The sequence below is a fragment of the Pyrus communis genome, chromosome 8 (assembly GCF_963583255.1).
Source record: "Pyrus communis chromosome 8, drPyrComm1.1, whole genome shotgun sequence".
In the NCBI taxonomy this organism is placed as follows: Eukaryota; Viridiplantae; Streptophyta; class Magnoliopsida; order Rosales; family Rosaceae; genus Pyrus; species Pyrus communis.
Window position 1 is genome coordinate 18,170,120 of NC_084810.1, and position 26,433 is coordinate 18,196,552.

The 26,433-nt window shown below is 37.4% G+C and overlaps 3 protein-coding genes and 1 pseudogene across 3 annotated transcripts; 2 read left to right on the plus strand and 2 right to left on the minus strand.

Moving 5' to 3' along the window:
* Window positions 1-249: 249 nt before the first annotated feature.
* On the minus strand, window positions 250-798 carry LOC137743061 (NAC domain-containing protein 100-like). The gene has a single exon (XM_068482979.1). It carries the CDS (start codon window positions 796-798, stop codon window positions 250-252), a length of 549 nt encoding a protein of 182 aa, XP_068339080.1.
* A 69-nt stretch (window positions 799-867) lies between these two features.
* Window positions 868-14,029, plus strand: LOC137743062 (probable polygalacturonase; annotated as a pseudogene).
* On the minus strand, window positions 3,973-5,918 carry LOC137741757 (uncharacterized). Its single transcript, XM_068481479.1, has 4 exons — window positions 5,596-5,918; window positions 5,238-5,471; window positions 4,834-5,017; window positions 3,973-4,248 (listed from the first exon to the last, which is right to left on the minus strand). The coding sequence occupies exons 1-4, from the start codon at window positions 5,916-5,918 to the stop codon at window positions 3,973-3,975; spliced, it is 1,017 nt and encodes a 338-aa protein (XP_068337580.1).
* Window positions 14,030-19,895: 5,866 nt separating the features above from the next.
* On the plus strand, window positions 19,896-21,965 carry LOC137743905 (UDP-xylose transporter 1-like). The gene is made up of 6 exons (XM_068483835.1): window positions 19,896-20,016; window positions 20,108-20,292; window positions 20,387-20,454; window positions 20,549-20,681; window positions 20,834-20,995; window positions 21,524-21,965. The coding sequence occupies exons 1-6, from the start codon at window positions 19,896-19,898 to the stop codon at window positions 21,884-21,886; spliced, it is 1,032 nt and encodes a 343-aa protein (XP_068339936.1). The 3' UTR covers window positions 21,887-21,965.
* Window positions 21,966-26,433: the final 4,468 nt, after the last annotated feature.

Sequence of the window (26,433 nt, forward strand, 5' to 3'; positions counted from 1 at the left end):
AACAAGAACTTTTATTCTGGGTGCAAATCGAAAGGAAAGCGTAAAATTTTCAAAGTGTGAAACTCTGAGTGAATTTAAAATAAATTTGTTTGCAGAAAGTAATCGAACAGCTTTAATATTTTTGAACATCTTATATAGAACAATGCTACTGAAGAATCGAAATTACAACCTCTATATAAAATTTAGTTACAGATTTTCAATGCCATCAGCTAATTTGTAATATATCCATGATCTCTCCTCAGCTAATCATCAGTTGTTTCTCTTCTTCTTCCCGCCACTTCTGTCATTCTTCCGCAGCCGGCAAATCACAAAAGGAAAATCGTAGCGATCCTTTGAGGCCGTTTGATCACTGCCGTCAGCACCAACAAGCAGACTATATTCATCTAAAATCCACCCTCCGTGCTGCTCCGACCCTCGATTCTCGTACAGGAACATTTTCTTCCTCCCCATAGGATTAGGGTGTCTGTTCTCATTGTAAACCAGCTTAGTGGGTTGTTTTTGGTTCCAAATGCCTTCCCCAATGTTGCGACGGATGCGCAAACCAGTCGGGGGTAACCTCTCGAGCTCGCAGAAGAAATATAAGTCTTGATTAAAGTGGTCATCTCCTCCATATTCTTCCCAAATCTCCCATGGTTCTTTGAAGTCAAAGAGGTCCTCCTCATGCACATACTCGTTGTATGGCTGCAGTAACAGCTCACGCTTAACCCCCATCCTGTAAAGAAAGGAACGGATGATCTCTTGGTCCGTGGGTTGGAAGCAGAAAGCATAAGGCACAAGGGGCACAAGGGGTCCGGCCATTGCAAACATAAAAAGAAAAGTGAAGTACGTGCGTGGTTCTTGTTTCTGTATATGTTTGCTTAAGTTCTGATGGGAAGAGAGAGCAAGAGACTAGTGATATTTATAAGCGAGTCGGCGTAGGAGTGGCCGAGTAGGAGTAGGAGTAGGAGTAGGAGTAGGAATAGTATTATCCTATTATGATTAGGAATAGGACGGAGGGTTAGTGAGTTACTTGGAGAGCAAGGAATTGGAAGTAACTAGGGTTTTGGAATTTGAACTTAATAAGAATCTCTCCTGGTCGAATCAGGAAAGCTTAATTATTAGTGAAGTTATTTTTTATTTTTTTGTCAAACGATAGAAAATTAATAAAGTAGGATCCTCTGCTTGTTTTCACGTGGCCGCGAAGGAGATTTGCATTGTGCAGCTTATATATAGATTTCTGTTTTTGCACCTTTACATGTTAATTACTAACATCGAATAATACCAAAAAAATTGTATGAACGTAGAAAACCGATTTCGGGCACAGTCGAGTACTCTGCCATTAACTGTAGAAAGCATAGTGCTCTTTTGACTGATTTTGGAGCCGTTGGCGATGGAAAAACTTCCAACACAAAGGCCTTCAAGGCGGCCATTGATCATTTAAGCCAGTTTTGAATCTGACAGTGGACCGCAGCGTATTGTACCACCGGGGAGGTGGCTCACTGGAGCTTCAACGTCACCAGCCACTTTACCCTCTTCCTCCATACCGTTTATTCTTGCAACTCAGGTCTGAATTTCTTGCCCATTTTTGTGTGATTTCTTCATTTTTTTTGTTTTTCTTCTTATTTTGTATATTTCCGTGTTTGTTTGGTTATATATTGTTAACATCATACGATCAAATTGTTGGGGCTTAAAAAGACTTCACTACTTTGGAGATGTTTATCTCACAAAGAAGAATATAATGCAGCGGAATTGATAGGCAAGAGAAAGAAAAAAATACTCAAAGTATTATACAAGATTTTTTATTCACTCACAAACTTAGTACAAGAGGAAACACTCAAACACTCTTAGAAGCTTTGTTGCTTCTTCTCACTTCTCACTACTTGCTCTCTTGGTTGTTACATCACATAGCTTAGCACCTCACCTATTTATAGGCAAGGTTTGCCAACTTTGTCATTGCTAGAACTTTCTAGCTAATGCTTAACAACCACACATTTTGACAAGATTCAAGATCTTTCTACAAAAAGCCTTAGATATTTATGCATGCACTCCACCAACTTGAACTTTGCTAGAACTCTCTAGCATGTGCATGGATCTTTCTTTGTGTATGAACCGGATCAATTGTCTTGGGCCATGACAAGATTACAATTCGACATCCCCCCTTAATCTTGTCTTGTGATGCGGATTGAGTTCCTCAGTGTGATAAAGTCTTCTTGTTTGAGTGGCTTAGTGAATATGTCCGTAATTTGGTCTTGAGACTTCACGTATTCCACTTGCACATCCTTTCTTGCAATGCACTCTCTTATGTAGTGATAATGAGTATCTATGTGCTTGCTCCTATCATGGAACACTGGATTCTTTGCTAGAGCTATTACAGACTTATTGTCGACATAGATCTCTGTTGGTTGTTCTTGTGGCATGCTTAATTCTTTCAGCAACTTTCTCAGCTAGATTGCATGACAAACACATGAGGTAGCAGCTACATATTCAGCTTCGCAGGTAGTGAGAGTGACAATCGATTACTTCTTCGACATCCATATGAATGCAGTGTCTCCCATGAAGAACACAAATCTAGTAGTGCTTTTTTTATCATTGGAATCTTCTGCCTAATCACTGGTGTGCTTATGGGCTTGCAGTCGTCCATTTTGAACTTTTTCAGTATCTCCTTTGTATAGCTTTCTTGGGAGATGAAAATGACTTCTTCGTTCTGCTTGACTTCAATGCTTAGGTAGTATGCCATCAGCCCGATGTCGGTCATCTCGAATTCTTTCGTCATCACTCTCTTGAACTCTTCAAACATGTTTGGATTATTTCCTGTAAAGATTAGATAATCCACATATAAGCACACAATCAGAATATCTTCATCTTTGACTTTGACGTAGAGAGCATGTTCATGAGGGCACTTGATGAAGTTGTTCTCCTGAAAGTACTTGTCAATGCGACTATTCCATGCTCGTGGCGTTTGTTTTAACCCTTAGAGGGCTTTTTTTAGCTTAAGAACTTTGTCTTCATGCCCTTTGATTTCATAGCCTGACGGTTGCTGAATGTAGACTTTTTCTTCAAGGACTCCATTTAGGAAAGCGGACTTCACATCCATTTATTGAATCTTCCATTTGTTTTGAGCTGCCAAAGAAATTAGTAATCGTATCATTTCCAAACGAGCAACAGGTGCAAATAACTCATCATAGTCAATTCCAGCTCTTTGACTATAGCCCTTCACCACTAGTCTCGCCTTGTATCTTTCAACCTGTCCGTTGGCATTTTTCTTTGTCTTGATTCTGATGGCTTTGTGTCCTTTTGGAAGAATAGCAAGTTCCCATGTATCATTTTTCTGGATTGCTTCAATTTCTTCATCCATTGCTTTCCTCCACTTAGTATCTTGCAGTGCTTATTAGAAGTCAACTGGTTCACAATCAGCAAAGAGACTGAAAAATGTAGGATTATGAAGTCTTTCCGATTCCTCATAAAGGTCTCATATACTTCTTATGCGTGGTACTTCTCTTTCATTTAAACTCTCACTTGACGATGCTGATGCTGGTGAATTGCCATGATTGGTTGATGTTGGTGAAGCAAGTAGAGTAATGGATTCTTGTTGAACCTCTTTTACTTGTGTCATCATCCCTTGTTCATTCTCTTCTTCGAACTGAGGAAAGAAGCTGAGATCACTTGCATAAGAGCCAAAATCCTATTCTCATTTCTTCATCGAACGTCACATCTCGACTAATCACCATCTTCCCATTATTCAAATTATACAACTTATAGCGTTTTGAATTTGAATCATATCCGATAAAGATGAACTTCTCACTTTTGTCGTCGAGTTTGGTTCTCTTCTCATCTGGTACCTGTACATGGGCTATGCTTCCAAAAACTCTTTGATGAGAGATACCTAGTTTTGTTCCACTTCATGTTTCTTGTGAAGTCTTTCCCCACACACTTCTTGTTGAAGACTTATTAGATAGGTAGACAGCACATGCTACAGGTTCTACCCACAACTCCTTAGGCAATCTCTTGCTTTTGAGCATGCTTCAAGCCATGTCGAGGATAGTTTGATTTTTTTCTTTTCGCCACACCATTTTGTTGAAGGGATCTTGGAACTGTCAAAGGTCGACGAATTCCATTTACTTCATAAAATTCATGAAATTCCTTTGAAGTGAATTCTCCTCCTCGATCAGATCTCATGGCTTTGATCTTGCAACCACTCTCTTTTTCTACAGCGGCTTTGAACTTCTTGAATGCTCCAAAGACTTTTGATTTCTGCTTCAAGAAATACACCTAGGTTTTCCTTGAAAAATCATCAATGAAGAGAATGAAATAATTATTTTTACCCAAAGAGCTTGGTTTTATTGGACCGCACATATCAGTGTGAATGAGCTCGAGTGGCTTCTGGGCTCTTGTGGTCGACTCCTTTGGAAAGCTTTTCCTGAACTGTTTCCCAAATAAACATCATTCGCAAGCTTGATCAGGGTGATTGATGCATGGTAAGCCTCTCGCTATCTCCTTCTTAAACAATAACTCCAGCCCCTTAAAATTAAGATGCCCAAAACGAATATGCCAAAGCCAGGATATGTCTTTGTAACATATCTTAAGACATTTTGCAACATCGTTTTGAATGTTCATGGGAAACATCCTATTCTTTGACATTTTTACCTTGGCAATTAATCTTCCTTTGTCATCTCTAAGAAAAAGGCTATAATTTTTCATGTGAATATCATAACCTTTTTCTAAGAGTTAACCCAAACTCAAAATGTTGCTTTTCATATTGGGCACGTAGTAGACATTTGAAATTACTTGGTGACGCCATTTTTTAGGGGAATAAGGATGTTACCTTTTCTCTCCAAAAGAAACGTTGCCACTCACCGATTCATTGAGCTTTACGAACATGCTTTTTCTTCTGCACATGTGGTTGCTGGCGCCGATGTCAAGGTACCATGTATAGTCTTGGTCTCCATCATTGTTCTTGCATGCTAGTAGCACAATGGCATTCGCTTCTCTCTCTTCTTTCACATAATTGACCTTTTCATCAGGTCTATTGCTTGGAGCCCTACATTCCCAAGCATAATGCCTAAACTTTTGACAATTGTAGCATTGAACTTGAGATTTTTCATACCTCAAGTTTGAGCGTCCTCTTCCACGACCTTTCGTTGAGCTTTCTCCTCTTTCATAGTTGCTATGGTTGTTGAAGTTCCAACCACGTCCACGTCCATAACCACGCCCACGTCCGTGACCTTAGCCACGAATTCTTTCGTATTGGCTTTTCTCACTGTCGAAGCTTTCCTTCTTTCTTCTTTGGCTGAACTTGCGTCTTGAGGAGCTGCTCATCATTCCCTTGCCTTTTCTTATGTTTCTCTTCATATGCTTGTAGCGAACCCATTAATTTCTCTATACTAATTTCTTCCAAGTTTTTAGTTTCTTCAATCGTCACGACAATGTGCTCAAATTTGGGGTCCAACAAGCGTAATATCTTCTCCATAATTCTAACATCTTCCAATTTTTCACTGTTTATTTTAATTGATTAGAAACAGCTAAGACTCTTGAGAAATAATCAGAGATTGATTCAAACCTTTTCATTTGTAGAGATTCAAACTCACCTCTTAATACTTGAAGATGAACCTTTTTCACTTGTTTGGCTCCTTTGTAAAATGTTTGAAGCTTCCCCATGCTTGCTTGGCAGAAGTTGCACTCGAGACCTTCTCAAAGCCATTGTCATCTAATGCTTGGTAGATAAGGTAGAAAGCCTTATTGTCTCTCTTTCTTGAATCTTTCAAACTCTCATTTTGGGGTTGGGACAGAATAGCTTCATCTTCTGGCTCAGTGTAACCTTTCTCCACGACTTCCCATACATCGTGTGCTCCCAAAAGGGCCTTCATTTTGATACTCCAATTATCAAAGTTGTTGTTGTCGAGCACTGGAACTTGGAAGGCTGCCATAGCGTTGCTAGCCATAGCTCTGATACCACCTTGTTGGGGCTTAAAAAGACTTCACTACTTTAGATATGTTTATCTCACAAAGAAGAGCGGAATTGATAGGCAAGAGAAAGAAAGAATACTCAAAGTATTACACAACATTTTTATTCACTCACAAACTTAGTACAAGAGGAAACACTCAAATACTCTTAGAAGCCTTGTTGTTTCTTCTCACTTCTCACTTGGCACTCTCACTTCTCACTACTTGCTCTCGTGGTTGTTACATCACATAGCTTAGCACCTCACCTATTTATAGGCAAGGTTTGCCAACTTTGGCATTGCTAGAACTTTCTAGCTAATGCCTAACAACCACACATTTTTACAAGATTCTAGATCTTTCTACAAAAAGCCTTAGTTATTTATGCATGCTTTCCATCAACTTGAATTTTGCTAGAACTCTGTAGCATGTGCATGGATCTTTCTTTGTGTATGGGCCATATCAATTGTCTTGAGCCAAGACAAGATTACAATTCAACACAAATTTCATGCTTTTTATGCGATATTATATATATATATATATATATATATATATATTATACGTACAATGCTTAATCACCATTATATCATAGAATTAGCTTACAACTTAGTTCGATTGTAATTACAAATTTACAACCAATTAAGCATATATTTAAGTAACAAATACCTGAATGCATAACGCAAGTATGTGGACATGCTATGTATATATTGTGAGTTGTGATGGTGAAGTTAAATGAAACTGAAGCATATCAACGTAATATGGTCTATATATAATTGGAAAACATATGGTGATTAGACAATTGTGTAATCAATTTTTCTTCAAATCTGAATTATTAGATTGTAATCTTCCTTGATTTCCTTTCTTTCCATCATACCACCTTTTTCATATAAATTTATGAACTATTTACTATTTACCTTTCTTTATTGAGCTTATTATTTTCCCATCCTAATGAACAGGATGAGTCAGAGTGGCCTCTTCTTCCAGTACTGCCTTCATATGGGAGAGGCAGAGATGCTCCTGGTGGAAGGTTCATCAGTCATCTTCGGAACAAACCTCACCGATGTGAATTACCGGTAACAACGGCACAATTGACGCCCAAGGTGTTTCTTGGTGGGAAAATTTCCGCAAGGGTCAACTGAACAACACCCGACCATACATGATTGAGATTATGTACTCTAGTCAGATCTAAATTTCCAATCTTACTCTCCTTCGTGGTTTGTCCATCCCATTTACAGCAGGTTTGACCATTTTTCTAACTGATCCACATAATCAGTCACATCAGCACATGATATTACGTGAGAGTGTGTCCGGCACACTGAAATATTTCCATTATACGTAATGTGGCTGACATTGTGATTTTTATCTTTCAGCAATACAATAATCCAAGGGCTAACAATCCTTTCTCCAATTGACTCTCCCAACACAGATGGGACAGACCCAGGTTGGTTAAGTTACTTACACTTAATAACCATATAATCATGTTGATTCATGTAAACCAAGCCATATGGCAGTATGTCATTGGTTAGTCAATTGGATTGAGTTAGTTAGGATGAAGTTGTTAGAAAAGGTAATTGAGTCATTATGTAATGAGAGATTGGCTAGTATAAATAGCTGATGTAGCAGTCATTTGGGATGGTATTGTATTCTCTTTTATTCTTCGAAATACACAGATCTCTCTTCTCCTCTTTCTCTTTGTTCTTTCTCATAGCTTCATAGGTTAATATGGTATCATCGCCGGCGAAGGTTTACTGCCGTTTCTGATTCTAAGGGTTTCTTCCGCTACTCTGATGCAGATTCTTGGTGGTTCATTCAAGGGTTTCTTCCGCTAATCTGGTGTGGATTCTTGGTAATTCATTTGCGGATCCTGAAGTTTACAATGGTGTTCGAATGATTGATTGTGTGTCTTGTTTGAAGAGTTGATTTGTATCAGGTGAGATTGTTCGTGTTTCTTTATCTGGGTTTTCTTGAATGTTGATTTCATTCTGTAACATAATGGCGTTTGAGATTCTGTCATGATTCTCGTGAATTGGGGATTCTGTTATGTTTTCTCCTGAATTGGTGAATGAATTCTGGTGTATGGGTTGTGAGTTTGTTCGTTAATTGAAGTGTTGATTGCGATATTGTGAAGTAGTAAAATAGTTGTAAGAAAGTGTCAATCTTTCTTGATTTGTCTAGAGTGTCATTCTCTAAAATCAATCTTTTCATCATACAGTTGTCTTAATCTGTGGAAGTGTCAATTTTTCATTCATGGATGCGTCTTCGTTTAAAGTTGAAGGTGTTTTGGGAATGCTTACTATTAAGCTTAGGGATGATAATTTTGCTAAATAGGCATTTCAGTTTCAGTCGGTGCTAAGGGGGTATAAGCTGTTTGGTCACTTTGATGGTACAACTCCTTGTCCATCAAAGTTTGTTGTTGATTCAAATAATGGGGTTACAAGAGAGATTACAGTTGCATATATAAATGGGAAACTATTGATATGGCGTTATTGAGTTTATTGCTAGCCACTCTTACTGATGAGGCTATGGAATATGTGATTGGGTGTCGAACTGCGTATGAGGCTTGGATTAATCTTGGTGATCGATATGCCACTGTATCTAAATCCAGAATCAATCATTTGAAAACTGAATTACACACAATTCAAAAAGGGTCTGATACAATTGATAGATATTTGTTGAGACTCAAGCATATTAGAGAACAACTCAGTGCTGCAGGTGAATCTATTTCAAATAATGACATTATGATTGCTGGTCTTGCTAGTTTACCTAAGGAGTATGGTGTTATTCATACTGTTATATTGGCCAGGGAGTTTACACTCACTTTGAAGGAGTTTAGAGCACTGTTACTCGGTACTGAAAGGGAAATTGAGGGTGAAATGAATACAATTACTCAGAATCTGTCTGCTTTGTATGTTCAAGGGTCAAGTTCTGGTTCAAACACTCGTTCTAGTTCAACCACTAGGTCTAACTCTTCTGCATCATCTTCAAATTCTCACAGTCATGCTCATATTCCAGCTATCACTGCTGATACTATCACTGATGTACCTTATGATTCACAATCATCCCTACCACCACCACCTCAAGTTCAATAGCCATATTATTCTCCACAACCTCAATTTCAGCAGCCATATTATTTCCCACCACCACCTTCGTTTCCAAATGATTCCTATGGATATGGTTTCTCTGCAAATTCTAATGGTCCACATGTATCTAGATCACAGTCCTCAAATGCACAATCTGGATCTTTTGGGAACAACTACAGAGGTGGAAACAATTACATAAATAATAATGGCTTTAGAGGAAGAGGGCATAACTCAGGAAATTCGGGGGGATCAAGACAGCTTGGGAATGGCAATAATAACTGGTCAGGCATTGTTGATACTAGAACTACAGTAGTGATTGAGTGTCAGATCTGCAGCAAAAGAGGACACACTGCAGTTAACTGTTTTCACAGGAATACAAATATACCAATCACAGGTATTGCAGTGGAGTGTCAAATATGTGGGAAGAGAGGTCACTCGGCCTTGGATTGCTATCAACGAGGAAACTATGCTTATCAAGGAGATCCTCCATCTCCATCACTGTCTGCAATGAGTGCACAACAGTCTACACAACTTATTCCTCAAGATACTTGGATTGTTGATTCTGGTGCGTCACATCATATAACTTCTGATATTAGTGCTCTCTCTCAAGTAACACCTTTTGAGGGATCTGAGAAGATAACAATTGGGAACGGTACAGGTCTACCAATTAAATATATTGGTTCAACCATGCTTCAGACTCCTACACATTCTCTGGTTCTTAATAAAGTTTTACATGTGCCTAATATTGCTCGGAGTTTACTCTCTGTGAAACAGTTATGTGCAGATAACAAAAGTTGGTTTATCTGTGATGACTCTGAATTTTTTGTGCAAGACAAGAAGACAAGAGAGATAGTGTACCAGGGAAAGAGTAGGCTTGAGGAATTGTTCCAGATCCCTGTGGTCACAAGTGCAAAGGGTTCTCAGTACATAACAAAGTATCCAGCAGCTTATTTGGGCAAAGCAGTGAAGAATAATGTCTGGCATCAGAGATTAGGGCATCCAGCTCAAGATGTGATGACTACAATGTTGAAACAATCAAATATTTTAGTTCAAACAGATGATAATCATAATACTTGTATCTCTTGTATTCAAGGCAAGATGTCTAGGATTCCATTTCCTGTTAGAACTGATAGGTGTACATCTCTTTTTCAGAAAGTGCATACTGATATCTGGGGTCCATCACCTGTAAGATCTATAGAGGGCTATAGGTATTATGTAACATTTGTTGATGAATATACAAGATTTGTTTGGATATTCCCTATGAGCAATAAATCTGATGTGTTTACACTTTTTGTTAAGTTCTACAAATTTGTCCTGAATCAATTTGGATCTACAATTAAGTCACTGCAAACAGATGAAAGAGGTGAATATACAAGCAAGAGTTTTACTTCTTTTCTTGCTGACAAAGGTATCTTGCAACTAATCTCTTGTCCTTATACTCTTCAATAGAATGAAGTTGCAGAAAGGAAACATAGACATATCTTGGAAACTGCCATCACTCTTCTCAGTGCTTCTGGTTTACCTTCTGTGTTATGGTATTTTGCTTGTGCACATTCAGTTCGGTTAATCAATAGCATGCCTTGCAAAAGCTTGTCTTTCAATTCTCCATACTTGGCTTTATATAAGAAGGTACCTGATATCCAATCTCTTAAGATTTTTGGTTCTGCTGTATTTCCTTGGCTGAGACCATACAATCTTAACAAATTACAACCAAGGTCAGTGATGTGTGCATTTTTAGGCTATTCCCAAGGGTACAAATGAGTGATTTGTTATAACTTGCAAACCAAGAAGTTTATCATTTCCAGACATGTTTATTTTGATGAATCTCTATTCCCTGCCAAAATGGCTCAACACACAAGTCCTGCAAGATTGTATAGTCATGAGGAACAGGAACAACCGAGGACTGTACGTGTTATTGTTTCTATACCAGTGTCTCATATACAGAGAAATACAAATCATGTAGGCTCTCAAAGCTCTTTATCTCAGTCGGGTACATAATTATTCTCTCCAAATACTAATCCATTAGAAGTCAATGTGTCACCACAGTCAGAGAATCAAGGGTCTGGAACATCTCATGCTCATTCCTCTTCACCAAACACTACTCATTTGCTTCCTGTCATTGATCCTGCACAACTTCAGGTAGTTACTCCTTTTACCTCATCTCCAAATCATAATAATTCAGTCATCACAGATATCGATCAGAATTGTATCCAAACCAGGTTAAAAACTGGTACCATTACTAGGAAGAGTTATGTGGGGTGTCTTGCCTCTCTACCTCAGTTGCATTCGTTACATCTTGATGATTTCTCTACTGCTGATTTCTCTACCAACTTGAGGGCACGTGTGTCTGGGGGTTTTTCATTTCTTGCTGACATCACAAACTGTGAAGAACCTAGGACATTTACAGCTGCTTCATTGAAACCAGAATGGCAAATTGCCATGCAAGAGGAATTCAATGCATTGAAAACTCAAGGCACTTGGATACTTGTTCCACCACCATCCAATCGATCTGTTATTGGAAGTAAATGGGTGTATAAGGTCAAGAAAAATCCAGATGGTAGCATATCTAGGTTCAAAGCTCGGTTGGTAGCACAGGGCTATACTCAGGAGCAAGGCTTGGATTACTCAGAGACGTTCAGTCCAGTGGTTAGGCATACAACTGTCAGACTCATCTTAGCTTTAGCTACTCAGTTCAGTTGGCAATTACGACAATTCGATATAAAGAATGCCTTTCTTCATGGGGACTTGGAAGAGGATGTCTATATGAAACAACCACAAGGGTTTGTGGATGCTACATGTCCTGGTCATGTTTGCAAATTGGTCAAAGCCCTTTATGGGTTAAAACAGGCTCCTCGAGCTTGGAACTCGAAGTTCACAAGCTATCTTCCAGCTGTTGGATTTCAATCATTTCTCTCTGATTCTAGTCTTTTTGTCAAAGTTGATGGTGGAGATATAATCCTTCTCTTGTTGTATGTTGATGACATAATTCTCACTGACTCCAACTCAGTTAAAATACAATCTGTCATTGATGATCTTGCTGGTGTATTTGATCTCAAAGATATGGGGCGATTAACATATTTTTTGGGGTTGCATATCCAGTATAGAGATGATGGTTCTTTGTTTATATCACAAGCTAAATATGCCAAAGATGTGTTAAAAAAGGCAGGAATAGATACCTGCAAATCTACGTCAACACCATCTAAACCTCATACTCAAATTCTTGCTGGTGAAGGAACATTGTTATCAGATCCTAGTCACTATAGAAGCATCGTTGGGGCTCTTCAATACCTTACCTTTACTAGACCTGATATAGCCCATTCAGTAAACATGGTTTGTCAATTCATGGCTCAACCAACTGATTTACACATGTTTTTGGTCAAAAGAATCTTGCGATATATACAAGGTACTATTGGCTATGGCTTACAATATACAAAAAGCAAGGAATTCAATATCACTGCCTATTCTGACTCAGATTGGGCAGCAGATATCAACACCAGAAGATCAATTACAGGTTTTGTTGTCTATCTTGGGAACAATCCAGTTTCTTGGCAGTCTAAAAAGCAATCCATAGTCTCTCGAAGCTCTACAGAGGCAGAATATAAGGCATTAGCTCACTATGCAGCTGATGTTTTTTGGATCCGTTCAGTGTTTAAGGATATTCATCAATCCATATCAGTCCCACCATCCTTATACTGTGATAACCTCTCCGCATTGGCTTTAAGTACAAATCCAGTTTTCCACTCCAAGATCAAACACCTTGACACGGATTATCACTTTGTGCGTGAAAAGGTTCAAAAAGGAGATCTTATGGTTCACTATATTCCAACAGATGATCAGGTAGTCGATGTCTTTACAAAGGGATTGCATAGTCCAATTTTTTAAAAACATTGCAGATCACTTGGCTTGGGAGTTGGTTCTGCAGCAAACTTAGCTTCCGTAGCTCAGCTTAGTTTGTGGGGGGAGTAATAACCATATAGTCATGTTGATTCATGTAAACCAAGCCATATGGCAGTATGTCATTGGTTAGTCAATTGGATTGAGTTAGTTAGGATGAAGTTGTTAGAAAGGGTAATTGAGTCATTGTGTAATGAGAGATTGGCTAGTATAAATAGCTGATGTAGCAGTCATTTGGGATGGTATTGTATTCTCTTTTATTCTTCGAAATACACAGATCTCTCTTCTCCTCTTTCTCTTTGTTCTTTCTCATAGCTTCATAGGTTAATAACACTTTGTTCTAGCTCTTGGTCATTAGTGTTTAATTGAAAATTAGACATAGTTAAATAACTATATATCTATCTACAATCCTTTTGTTTGGCTTCCTTTTTAGATTCTTGTTCACAAACTAGAATCGAGGACTGCTACATAGTCTAGGGAGATGACTGCATAGCAGTAAAGAGTGGATGGGACGAATACGGAATCAAAGTTGGTATCCCAACGGAGCACCTTGTGATCAGAAGACTCACCTGCATTTCACCTGACAGTGCTACCATTGCTCTAGGCAGTGAAATGTCCGGTGGAATCAGAGACGTCAGAGCTGAGGACATCACAGCCATTGACACTTAATCAAGTGTAAGGATAAAAACTGCAATAGGAAGAGGAGTTTATGTCGAAGATTTCCATGTAAGAAGGATAACCCTGAAGTCTATGAAGTATGTTTTTTGTATGACTGGCTCTTACGGGTCACACCCAGATCCCGGTTTCAATCCTAAAGCATTGCCTTTGATTACAAACATCAACTACAAACAAGTTGTGGCTGAGAATGTCACTTATTCGGCGAGACTGGAGGGAATTCCTAATGATATCCTTTCAAGAGGATATGCATTTCTAATGTGACAATCACTCTGACCGAGAAGCCAAAGAAATTGAAATGAAACTGCACTGATGTTCAGGGAATTATAGGCAATGTGACTCCAAAGGCGTGCGATTTGTTGCCGGAGAAGCAAGAAGTAGTTGATTGTGCTTTCCCTGATGATAGGTTGGCAATTGAGGATGTTAAGTTAGTGACTTGTTCTGCAAGTACCCCCTTATTCTGAGAGTTTTTATTATGAGTTTTTTTCCTTCTTTTTTTTTTCTTTTGAACATGTACTTCCATCATTGCGGATATGGTGACGGGTAGGTCTAAAGTTTATGCTTTGTGTTTGAAACACTACTATTAATTAAAATCAATTTCAAGGTTTAACTAGCGAATAAGAACCTTTATATATTATGGATGTACATTTATATGGAAAACTAAGAAATTAAGAGTAAATTTAACTGGAACAGAAAGAGTATCTAAACGCATAGAAAATATCACTTCCATTAAGTCCCAAGTTTTGACAACTGTTAAGTGTTTTAGTAACATTCTTGGTCATAATTTTTTTTAATGGCATGGACAAATCTCATAATTTCCAAACCTACGTGGATTTCTTCCCATTGAATAGGTGTTGATGGAAATCAAAAGTACTACTTCGAAACCTAAACTTCTCTTTCTTCTGAAATTGCAGAGTTAGGGTTGCAGACCTAAGACAACAATCTTGGTGCCATGGAATGGAGATTTCGTGTCGAAGGGAGGATGGGACCACGTTACAATAAGTAAACTTTATCTCACATCTGTTTGGAGTGTGGGTGGTTTGTGAGATACTGCTGTTGTTCTCATCACATTTTGCGTCTGCATGCTGCTTATCAATCTGTGCCTGCTCTAGAGAATTGGCTTGTAATCCTGTTGTTTTGGATTCATTGTAACTGGTTCTGTATAACCTAAGTCCTATAGATATGTTAGTATTGCAACAATAGTCTTTATAAATTATAAATACCAACCCGGTCTTCAAATAATCCATGATCAACTAGCACGGGCTCCACAATGCTTCAAATTATGTTGGAACTCAGGTAGCAGCCTTGGAATTGAATTGATTCATTCAATTTAAGCATGGTTTGCATAGCCATTGATTTAGTTCCCTTAAAATGAGTGCGTTTGTTTTAGGCAAGCCAAGCTTCAGGATTCCCAATTGCTTTTTTAAAGACAAAGGGTGCTGTTATCGAGGGAAAAAAGAGCCGAGAGGGCTTAATGGCCCCAATAAAGTGTAGTTGCATTTGAGTTTATGGCATGTGTTTTTGACATTTTGTTTACTATTTCTCTAAGGCCAATAGTAGGTAATGTTTTCCGAATGTAACCAACCTATTGGCATGCACTTATTTTGTTTACTTTGAATATACTGAGCTTGAATGTATGACTTTGGTAAACTACACTTCAAATAATTTAAGATAACCATTTTAGAATTATATCTACTCTTCTTTGTTTTCAATTTTCTTTTTTTTTTCCCTTTTTTTTTTTTTTTTTTTTGAAATAGTTTTGTACATAGCTATATTGATATTGTTTAACAAGACATGGGGATGATGCCACCATAACGGGAGACTAAAAGTTGACAAGAATTTTCTCTTGTTTGGGAGAGAGGGAAGGGCGAGAAAAGAGGAATTTTAGAAGGTTGGGACTAATTTGATCATGAATGCTACGTCATTAAATGTTGCTTCATGAGATTTGTCCACGTCATTTAAAAAAAAAAAAAAATTGACAATGAATGCCACGTAGGCACTTGACAGTTCTCCTAACTTCAGACCTAACATAAGAGATATTTCCTATATGTGGGATACTCTTTTAGAATGTTTACAAAGGTTGGGACTGATTTGGAATCACACCAAAGGTCGGGGGGTTTTAGGTACTATATCCATTTTTAATTTTACAATTGTTAGGGGAGAGGAAGAGTTTGAAACTATTATAATAATTTAGATAAGTGGAGTTTTGAACCCAAAACTCATAGATAAAAAACTCAAAACTCTATCCACTCAGATATTGAACCACGTGAAATATACTACATATAATAATACTACTAAAGAAACAAAACTACCACATCTATCAAAAATTTTGTTACAGATTTTCAATGTTATCAGTTAATTTGTATCTTAATGCATGATCTATCCTCAGTTAACCAGTTGTTTCTCTTCTTCCTGCCACTTTCGACCGGCAAATCACAAAAGGAAAATCATGGCGATCCTTTGAGGCCTTTTGAGCACGGCCTTCGGCACCAACAAGCAAAGATTACTTCAATCTTCAAAGATGGGTTGCAACCTTAGAAAACTTTGGATTTGGATCTGAAGTTGCAATTGCTCAAAATTGCAGACTTTGCGTCTCTAAGACTGTAAGACAAAAACCCCAAATTTGGGGCCGAACCTCTCCAATTGATGTATTTTGGGGTGGGTATTATGGGATTTTGGGTTTGGGTTGGGAATCTGGGTCTCCTCCCTCAATGGCTGGCGCATGCTTTGGGTTTTGATCTAGTGTGACGCACCCAGCTGTTTCTAACGATTTTGATCCAACGGTTCAAATCTTATTTAATTAATTTTAATGTAAAAAACAACAACACTCAAATTTACATCCAATGGACAAAATAATATTTTTAATTTATCCAAATCAGTTCCAACTTCAAACCTCAATATGCACCACCATGAGCAACCATCAAACTCAACCCTACTGATATAAAAGGGTATGCCTTCTCGGTTTCCTCGGCCAAAAAATCCTAAACTCTTGAATTCTCATCCATCTTCTAAACCTTGCCTCACACCACACCGGTGTGTTGAGTTCTTTTCTTGATTGCGAGGACAATAACAAAATGACTCTATTTTTGTGAGGATTCTATTACCTATAGTCACACATTATATTTAAACTCAGACCCTCCTAAAACAAAGTTGAAGTTGAACACGCCACTAATCAAATGGCCATTGACATGTTAACACATTTTCTTAGTCAATGTTTTACTTAGGAAGTTGTTGACCCTAAAAATTACAAAGCCTACGTGGCGCGCAGGCCGAGTAACTAATAAGCTAACTACGTCCTTCGGTTGAATGCGGAGCGTGCCAACTCGTCGGCCGAGCTCGGCGGAGGAGTAAAATTTGTTGATGTTGCGTTGAGCGCATTGCTGACTTCTTTATCTTGTGACTACGGCCGAGGAAGGAACAAATTTCGGCCTTTGGATTCTCAAGCCTGAAGACAAGGCTGCTAGTTTTGCGAAGTTCACAAATCGTCGGTGCCGGATTCGATCACAGTGATTATATTCGTGAGAGTATAAGCACGTCGAATCGACACCAAACTGTACGGATACAAGTATTCAAAGGTGATGTATGTCTTAATGGTGAATGTGGTTCGGCCGTCAGAAGGCTAATAAGATAACCTCTGCCAATAAGGATTCAGAAATCCTTCTCGACCGAGACTTGGATAGGTAACCAGTCGGCCTCAACGCAGTGCTGTTTATCCAAACTAAAGGTGCTCCTTGGTCGGCTGATTCTACGGCAACAGTGCTATTTATCCAAACTGAAGGTGTTCGCCGGTTGCCTTCACAGTGTTGTTTATCCAAACTGAAGATGTGTCGGCAGGAAAAAGAAAATAAAAAATCTCAAGATGTTTGAGAGGTTTTGCGCAGAGCAATTGTGTGTTGAATTGGCGGTCCTTCAATTGTTGCATGATGTCTTGTATTTATAGCACCAAATCCTCCTTAAGATCGAGTTAAAATCATATCTGGATTGGGACTTCTTGTTATGTTCCAACTCTACTTCGACCAATCCTACCCCTATTAGGACTTTGAACTTACCTCCTTTTTAAGGCTATATTCATTGTTGGTCGAGAATCCAAATTGCACTAGGACTTCTTCGACCCCCTTGCTCATTTGAACTACTCCTTCTTGCGATAGGACTCGCTCATCCTTACTGAATGGCCCGAGATCACCAGGCAACCCACAGTATATTTGAAACAGCTTTGGGTCGAGCATAAATCTACACTCGGCCCAACAATATTATTTTGGGGCCAAACAGAAGTATACGTTCTAGCTACAATATGATGCTACTTTGAGCTAGATGATCAGAAGACAGCACTTAACACTAGCTAAGATTCAAGACTGCAGTACCATGCATATACATATGACTTTCATATTCATGAAATAAAATGCTTATCACCCCAAAACCCGCATGATGTTTTAAGATTTTGAAAGGTATGTTTATTTGTCCATTTATATGCATGCCTTAGTGTGTGATGCTATAAAAAGGGGCAAACGATGGGCCAATATTTTCTTTTCTTTACACAAAGTATTTGGAGTAGAACTAAAGTTTCTTCTTTCACCAAACACTAATTGAGGTTGAGAGTGCCAAACAATTTGCTTGCAATTGCAGGTACCTCACCCTCATAAAAGAAACGTTTCAACTCACGTCCTGGCTTGTTTGCCAAGACTTTAATAATATTTTTCCACCATTGTCATTGGTGTGCAAAGAAGTTTATAAAAGAAAATCAATTTGGTCTAAAACACCCTTTCCCTCCCACCAAATACATACACGATCCGTCAATCGCCAATAAAAAGGTCAAAAAGAATTGACCATGGTAATTTTTGGACTTACGTCATGCCAAAATTCACATGAATTCGATCAATGAGCAAAAGAGATTTTTAGGTTTATTTTTTGGTCAAAAATGGGATTTTTAATTTGGTTAAAAAATGTTTTTTTTTAATTAAATTATTCAAATTACTTGACCAGGAATATAATGAATCCTATTCATGACGTTTGAGTTAAAAATCATCTTCACATATGTAAAACAAATTACATAAGAAATATGAAACACGGTCACATTCTATGGTGAACAAAATTTCATATGTTCATCAAAGACTCTTTTCAACTCACTTTCCAATTAGGAAGGGGAAGGTTCATTTTGGAAATTCATATTAATATCAGGTTGACATCTTAACGGTCGTTTTTATTTGACTGTCTGTTGCAAGGTTTGCTTATAGTTGCCGTTAACTTGCTTCTGGATAAACAGGAAAGGAGCATGTTATAAATGGAGTTTTAACGAAACACTTCCGTATTGTTCACTTTTAACGAAAAATCACATTTTTACCTTTTTCTGATACTATTCACTGCACATTTATTTGTCATTTTTCATTAAAACTAAGAAAAAATTGGACTTTTCGTTAGTTTTCCTTATAAATAAAAGATCCCAATATTGTTTTAAATTTAACGACGTTTGGCACCAACGACAAAAGTCATCTAAAATAAAAAGGGTGCAAAACCTTTGCATTCTTATAAAAATCCAATTATTGCCACGACAATACTATTCTCTCTTTTTCTCTCTCTTTTCCTTTCTCTCTGAGTTCGTGGTTCAATTAAAGCTTGGTCGTTCATATCCAACTCCACCATCAGTTTGTAAAGCTAGGGTTACATATATATGTTTCATTAGCAACTCATAATTGGCACATTTGATCATCTCAAGAGGCTGACCAGTAACCTTGATCACATTTGTTGCAATTGGTTTTCTTTGCTGAGGTTTCTCGGGCTCTTAGACTTCCATCAGGTTTTCTGGTTTCATTAGCAACTCATATCGTCTTTTTTTCTTTTTCCTTATCATATTCTAATCCATTTTTTACTCATAGTAGTCAAAGAAGGAACTCTTATGGTCGTTTTCATGTTATGATCTCATTAGTTCTACATCTTCTTTTTTTTTAGTTTGACCAAGTGATATTACTGCATATAATTCAGAACTGTGATGAAGATGATGGTGTAAATTAACCAAGTTGATCAATATTAAATTAAGAAGGTAGCTAAAGCTTACCAATTAGTATTATCATTAAATTTACTGTTTACCAATTAGTATTATCATTGGACCGTGTAGGTTGGCAAGTCATACATTGTATTAAAATTTCCTCATTAGCGTACTTTAGAAATGATAAGTTTCCAGCAACCGTTCATTAGTTATCTAAATTTCAATTGCAAGCAGCACTTGACATAGTTTGGAAAAACATATCATAATACTGGTACGTAATTAGTTCTCAAAACTATATTATAATCCTCTTTTTCTTTTTCATGATAGAATATACATCATCACTGAAGATCATGGGAGAGATGGCTGGATTCCAATTGGGCGTTATTGGTGCACTGTTTCTTTCAGTGGCATCGTCTGTCTCTATTGTTATATGCAACAAAGCTTTGATGAGCAATCTCGGCTTCCCTTTTGGTAATAAATCAATTTTTCTTTTCTCATTTGATAATAAACTAAAATTTTCTTTTGTCATTTCAATTTTTTTTTTTTTTTTTTCTTTTTGTAGCAACAACGCTTACCAGTTGGCATCTGATGGTAACATTTGGCACACTTCATGCGGCACAACGTCTCAAATTTTTCGAGAGTAAGTCAATTGACATGAAGACTGTCATGCTCTTTGGCATTCTTAATGGTGTTTCCATTGGATTGCTAAACTTGAGCCTCGGATTCAATTCCATTGGATTCTACCAGGTAATTTAATTTAGTTTTAATTTCAGGTCACCTCGAGTGTCATATGTTCTCCACAACTGTCTTTGTTATAACATTTTGGATTCTGTTTTTGCAGATGACCAAGCTTGCAATTATACCCTTTACTGTGTTATTGGAAACTCTTTTCCTTAAAAAGCAATTCAGGTATAATGCATTTTTAAATGGAAGTTCCACAAGTTTATATATATATATATATTTCAAAATTAGTAACCCGTTTACTTTTATCTAATTATTGCAGCCAGAAGATCAAGTTTTCTCTCTTCTTATTAGTTGTTGGAGTTGGAATTGCCTCAGTGACAGACCTCCAGCTCAATTTTGTTGGAACGATTCTCTCTCTTCTAGCCATCGTAACAACCTGTGTTGGACAAATTGTATCCTTCGGATTCTTTATTTTATTTTATTGCATATCAATTTTTATTTTTTATTTTCCAACTACCATCTCTTTTCAAATTCTCTTTTGGGCAGGCCATCTGGCTCAGTTGCTTGTAGAAAAAGTTAATTCTTAACTAAGTTTCCAATTTAGCTAACAAACACAATACAGAAAAGGCTCAATGTCTCCTCTACTCAGCTTCTCTACCAATCAGCCCCTTTTCAAGCAGCTATTCTTTTTGTATCAGGCCCTGTGGTGGACCAGTTCCTTACCAAGCAAAATGTTTTTGCCCATAAATACTCTTCTATAGTATTGGTAGGTACATTCTCCTTTACATATATTAATTGCAATTTATATTCCATGATTGATTTCAATTAAACATAGTAACTCTTCTTATTTGTAATCTGGCAACATAGATAATATGTCAAATTGATTAATATAAGAGGAATTATGATTATGATTGATAATGTGGCAACATATATATAACATGTTAAGGCTGCTTAAGAAGAAAATGAGCTAATGAAATATGTTCACGATAATGGTTCTAATTGATATAAAATATGACACCGTAACATGTCAACCTATTTAACAAGAGAAGTTGCTCATCTAGATGATAAAAATACATACGATTGAATGTTCTCTTGATAGATTGTTTGATATATTACGTTATCATCAAACAACCAAAATATATTACTGATCAGGTGGATTCTTATTTTAATATGTGGCTTCAGATTCATATAGTTATAAAATTGACAAGAATATATTATTCTCACATATTTTAAAATTGACAAGAATATATTATTCTCACATATTTTTCCATTATTTTTGGTTTTTTGTGTGCAGGTATTCATCATACTTTCATGCCTGATAGCTGTGTCTGTGAACTTCAGCACCTTCTTAGTAATTGGCAAGACATCCCCAGTTACATATCAAGTGCTAGGTCATCTCAAGACATGCCTTGTTCTAGGGTTTGGCTACACATTACTTCATGACCCCTTCACTGAGAGGAATATAATTGGAATTCTGGTTGCCATTTTTGGGATGGGATTGTATTCATATTTTTGTGCCCAGGAAAACAAGAAGAAACAAGCTGGTGGTGACCTCTCATTGGGATCTCCGACTAAAGGAAAGGATGGCACTCCACTTTTGAGCCAAGATAATGATACCCATGAGGTTAAGAAATCAACTAAGAACTCTCTTGTTTGATTGATAAGAGTTTTAGATCATCTGATTTCATGCATGTGTATTATTGCACTCTTAATTTTCAGTCTTATTAAAGTAAGACATTTTGATTGGTGTAAATGGTTTTTCTCTTTTGGTCAGAAAAGGGGATGGGCAAAGACCCAAACCCTTGTCATTGGTGTAAGGTAAAGTGCTCTGCCACTGAGGTGGAAACCCATCAGTTGTTCTATTCTTTGAATTAATAAGTTTACCCTTTACATATCATTTTTTTTCTTCTTCTGTTTTTGTCTCTTATTTTTTTACTTATAATGTGTTTTGGGAAATAGTTTTCGCAGGTCCTTCAATTCTGATTTTTTTTTAAATTAAATATTCTTTTAAGACTTTTGATCAAATATTCTTTTACTAATTTTTAATTAAAAAATATGTTCTTTGTTATATTCAATTTACCAATTAATTCACAAATTAATTAATATCACAAAACTACTAAAACTCCTCAACAAGACTCACTCGGATTCATCGGCCTTGGGGATGATTGCAGAGGATGTGCTACAAATTGCTCCTGTTTTTTCAGATTTGAAGCTTAATTTTGGTCCTCGTTTGTGTAATGGGATTGCTCATTATTTAGCTAAGTTTGCTTTGTCTTTTAATAATGCACTAGTTTGGACTAAGAAGCCTCCTAATCTTATTCAGGAGCTTCTTCTTCAAGACATATGTAACCCTCACTGAGTTTGCTTCAATATAATCGTTTTCTTTCAAAAAAAAAAAAATCTTATCTTATAAAAATTTGTTTCAAAAGAAATTTTTACTCAAATAAAAAAGTTTAAAATTCTAAAAAATACAACAAAGATTCTATTCACATCTAATTACAAGAAATGATATATGCACGCACGTATATCTAAATATAACATTCCCAATACCAAATTATTGGTACGTTATATAATATTCCTAAGTTGAGTACATATTTGTATTTTAGTATGTTATAAAATATTAATTTAGGTGTTGTAGACATAATTTACTGAACAATTATGGAGGCTATAGAGAAAGAGGTGCGGCAATAGTAGAGAGAAGAGAGATGTGTAATTGTGAGGTGTGTTCTATTCCACCCCATTATGCCTTTATTTATAGTAGTAAGGAAGGTTAATTCCTTACCCTTTTAGGATTACAACCCTAATAGGATATTAACTACTAAAGGGAATATTCAAAGATATCCATAGATACATTACGATTTACACAATCACATTCCTAATCTAATAGAACTACAACACTCCCTCTTGAGTGTGTAAATGCTCAAACAATGGCCCATCAGGTCTTCAGCGATGAAGTAAGTACAGTTGATGAAGTCATCGACACAATGAGCGAATTCAAGTCTCAGATCAATGGAAGAATGCATGAAAAGTAAAACTCACAAAACCTCGCTATGGTAAAACCCAAGGTGGGAGAAAACTTCATAGACTAAGGAGAAAAGTGAGAAGTTGCATTACGTCAAAACTATACGTCTTTTGGACGCAAGTAGAAGAGCTCACAAGGGTATGATTAACCCAAGATGGGTACCTCGTCAAAACCTAGTTAGGTAGCAAAAACCCGAAGGGAAAAATGCTCCTAATCGTAAGGAAAAAGAGTACATTAAGATCAAGTGAGTATACTTCTGGATACTCCCCCTGAGTTTGACAGAATTTCCAAATGAGAACTACAAGCATTGCATATGAATAGTTAACATACCAATTCCACAGGCAAGCTTCTGGAAGGTTGACTTCGACAGTGACGTCGTGTAGAGGTCAGCAAGGTTGTCTGGGATCGGCTTGCGTGACTTCAATCTCTTGATGCTTTGCTGATGTAGATGTAGACGCAATATGTCTTTAGTGTTGACTTTGTTGATGTATCATGTCTTGGTCAGGTGGATACATGCGACTTAGTCTTCACGGATCGTTGTTGGGACTCAACAATGGATGAAAACAGTAAGTACTTCGAATATGTTCAACAAGAACTCCTAATCATGTCTCACTTATGGCGTAGTGAAGTAAGGTGAGTTTTGGAACGATTCAAAAATTTCGCAACTAAGGTCATATCATGGACTTCCAAGATATTGCGATATCCCTAACAGTAAAGACATAACCATTCGGGGATGTGCCTTGTACGGGTTTGATAAGTAACCTGCGTTAACATAACAAACAAAGCAAGTATCATTCTAAGGATTAGGAGGGTCAGATCCGTTCGAGATGCATTGGGATTTACGCAAATTTGTAGTACCTTCAGGGAACATCTTTAATACCAATTTAATGGTTCTGTGTAGGCGCGGTGTTGCATCTTTACCAATAGATCAACAGCGAAAAAGATGTCATATCTAATGCAATGAGCTAAGTAAAACGAAGCACAAAGTTGAACATAGATATGGAATTTCGGATTCCATAACCTCTTCAAATGTCTCATTTGCATATAACGTATGGGCGATCACAGGTATACTCAAAGGTAACACATTCAGGGTGTAGTTCGACTCGTAAACCAAAGTACTGTCAGAACAACACTTAAACTTCAAGTCAAGGCATAAACAAGTTTTCCCAAGATCCTTCATCTCAAATTCCGTCTTCAAGTGCGAGGTAGTTTTCTCAAACTCTTCCAAAGTCTTAGTGAGATTCATGTCATTGACATAAACTGTAACTCTAGTAATTCGGAATAAGACTTCATAGTTTAACACGCAAGGGCATTCATTTACATCCATGACAGATCAAATAATCACTTAGACGGGTATACCACATCCGTCGGATTGATTCAATCCATAAGTGAACTCCTCAAATGAGTTAAGAGAGTGCCTATGGTTTGGAACTATTTGAACCAGTCTATATAATTCTTCGAGAACTTACATGTAAATCTCCATATTTATATCCCCATGGAGAAAACACTAAACACATTTCATAATGCTGTTATCAATCTGTAGACATCGAAATTTCAGTAAAAACAAATGTTCACCAATGCATTAAAGTTTTGACGTGTCAAGGCATACATGGCATACGCCACGTGTTGTACAAATTGTACACATGGCGTGTGACTCAACAAAATAGGAAGAAATACCCTTGAAGGATTAAACAAGTTTTTCTTCTCATTTTGGGCAATGACAAGGCAAGTACATTTCAATCCATTGAGGATCAAAACAAGTTTTTCTTCTCATGTTGGGCAATGACAAGGCAAGCACACTTCAATCCATTACGGATCAAAGCAAGTTTTTCTCATTTGGGCAATGACAAAGCATACACATTTCAAGTTTAAAATGGTGTTAAGTGGGAAATTAGGCCATAAGTTAGACCACTTCAAGTTTAAAATGGTATTAAGTGGGAAATTAGGCCATAAGTTACACCACTTCAATTTCAATATTGCATTAAGTGGGAAAATTAGGCAATGGTGCTTGGAAAGGAAAAAAATATTTTGTGGTGGTGATTCATTCTCAAAGCCTATAAATAGGCTTCTCCATCAAGGTATCAAGCATCAAGGAATTCACAAATACATTTCTCTACTCCAAAATTAGAAGAGAATTCCCCAAATCCTTGAAGCTTTGAAACTCCAAAGCTTCCAACCATCCAAATTCCGTTGATTAAGTGACATGTAGAATTGATTGAACAACTGAAATTACAATCGCGGTTAAAATTCCTTACCAAAATGTGTTTTGGACCTATCGTTCCTACACTACCCAAGGTAGCCTTGTTGTGTTACAAGTGGGAAAGAAAATGTTATGAGATGAATGAAATAGTGCGATATGATGTATGCTTTACAGTGCAAGGTTTCTCTCAAACATTCTGTGATTGTGTGAACACGAAAGATTCCTTGAAATAAGAAACCAGAATAACGTGTACAAAACAATATTTTTGTGTTTATGATTTTGGGGTTACGATCTCTCTCAAATTTGGTCCTCTGATTCTATCTTCGTAGGGTGTAGGTTTGTGGATGAGTTGTTGATCCAAAGGGCCGTCGGGGCTTGATCTAAGGATGAACAGTTGATGAACGGATCTTCAAGGGGCGTTGGGCTTGATCTTGAAGAATGGGTGTATGGATTTCTTCAAGGGCTTTTGGGCTTGATCTTGAAGGTTGATGGATGAGCAGATCTTCAAGGGCTTTTGGGCTTAGTCTTGAAGAACGATTGGATGTGTGGATTTGTTTGTGCTGTTGATCCAAGGGGCTGTTGGGGCTTGATCTTAGGATGAACGATGAACACTTTCTTCAAGGGCCGTCGGGGCTTGATCTTGAATAATGGTTGTGTGGATTTCTTCAAGGGCTTTTGGGCTTGATCTTGAAGGTTGATGGATGAGCGGATCTTCAAGGGCTTTTGGGCTTAATCTTGAAGAACGATTGGATGTGTGGATTTGTTGAGGTTATTGATCCAAAGGGCCGTTGGGGGCTTATGCTTAGGATGAACGGATGAACACTTTCTTCAAGGGCCGTCGGGGCTTGATCTTGAAAGAGGATTTAACGAAGAACGAAGAGAGCTTTCTTGATCCTTCGGAATTCTTGGGAATTTGGATGGTTGGAAGCTTTGGAGTTTCAAAGCTTCAAGGATTTGGGGAATTCTCTTCTAATTTTGGAGT

Bases quoted from the DNA above. Each gene is read 5' to 3' on its own strand.
- LOC137743061 (XM_068482979.1), bottom strand. From the start codon at position 798: ATGGCCGGACCCCTTGTGCCCCTTGTGCCTTATGCTTTCTGCTTCCAA.
- LOC137741757 (XM_068481479.1), bottom strand. From the start codon at position 5,918: ATGGCTAGCAACGCTATGGCAGCCTTCCAAGTTCCAGTGCTCGACAAC. The intron at 5,472-5,595 runs GTGAAAAAGGTT...TAAAATAAACAG, and splicing joins TTTACAAAGGAGCCAAACAA to TGAAAAATTGGAAGATGTTA. The intron at 4,249-4,833 runs GTGAGTGGCAAC...AGGAAAACCTAG, and splicing joins TCGTAAAGCTCAATGAATCG to GTGTATTTCTTGAAGCAGAA.
- LOC137743905 (XM_068483835.1), top strand. From the start codon at position 19,896: ATGGGAGAGATGGCTGGATTCCAATTGGGCGTTATTGGTGCACTGTTT. The intron at 20,455-20,548 runs GTATAATGCATT...TAATTATTGCAG, and splicing joins TTCCTTAAAAAGCAATTCAG to CCAGAAGATCAAGTTTTCTC. The intron at 20,682-20,833 runs GTATCCTTCGGA...TTTCCAATTTAG, and splicing joins CAACCTGTGTTGGACAAATT to CTAACAAACACAATACAGAA.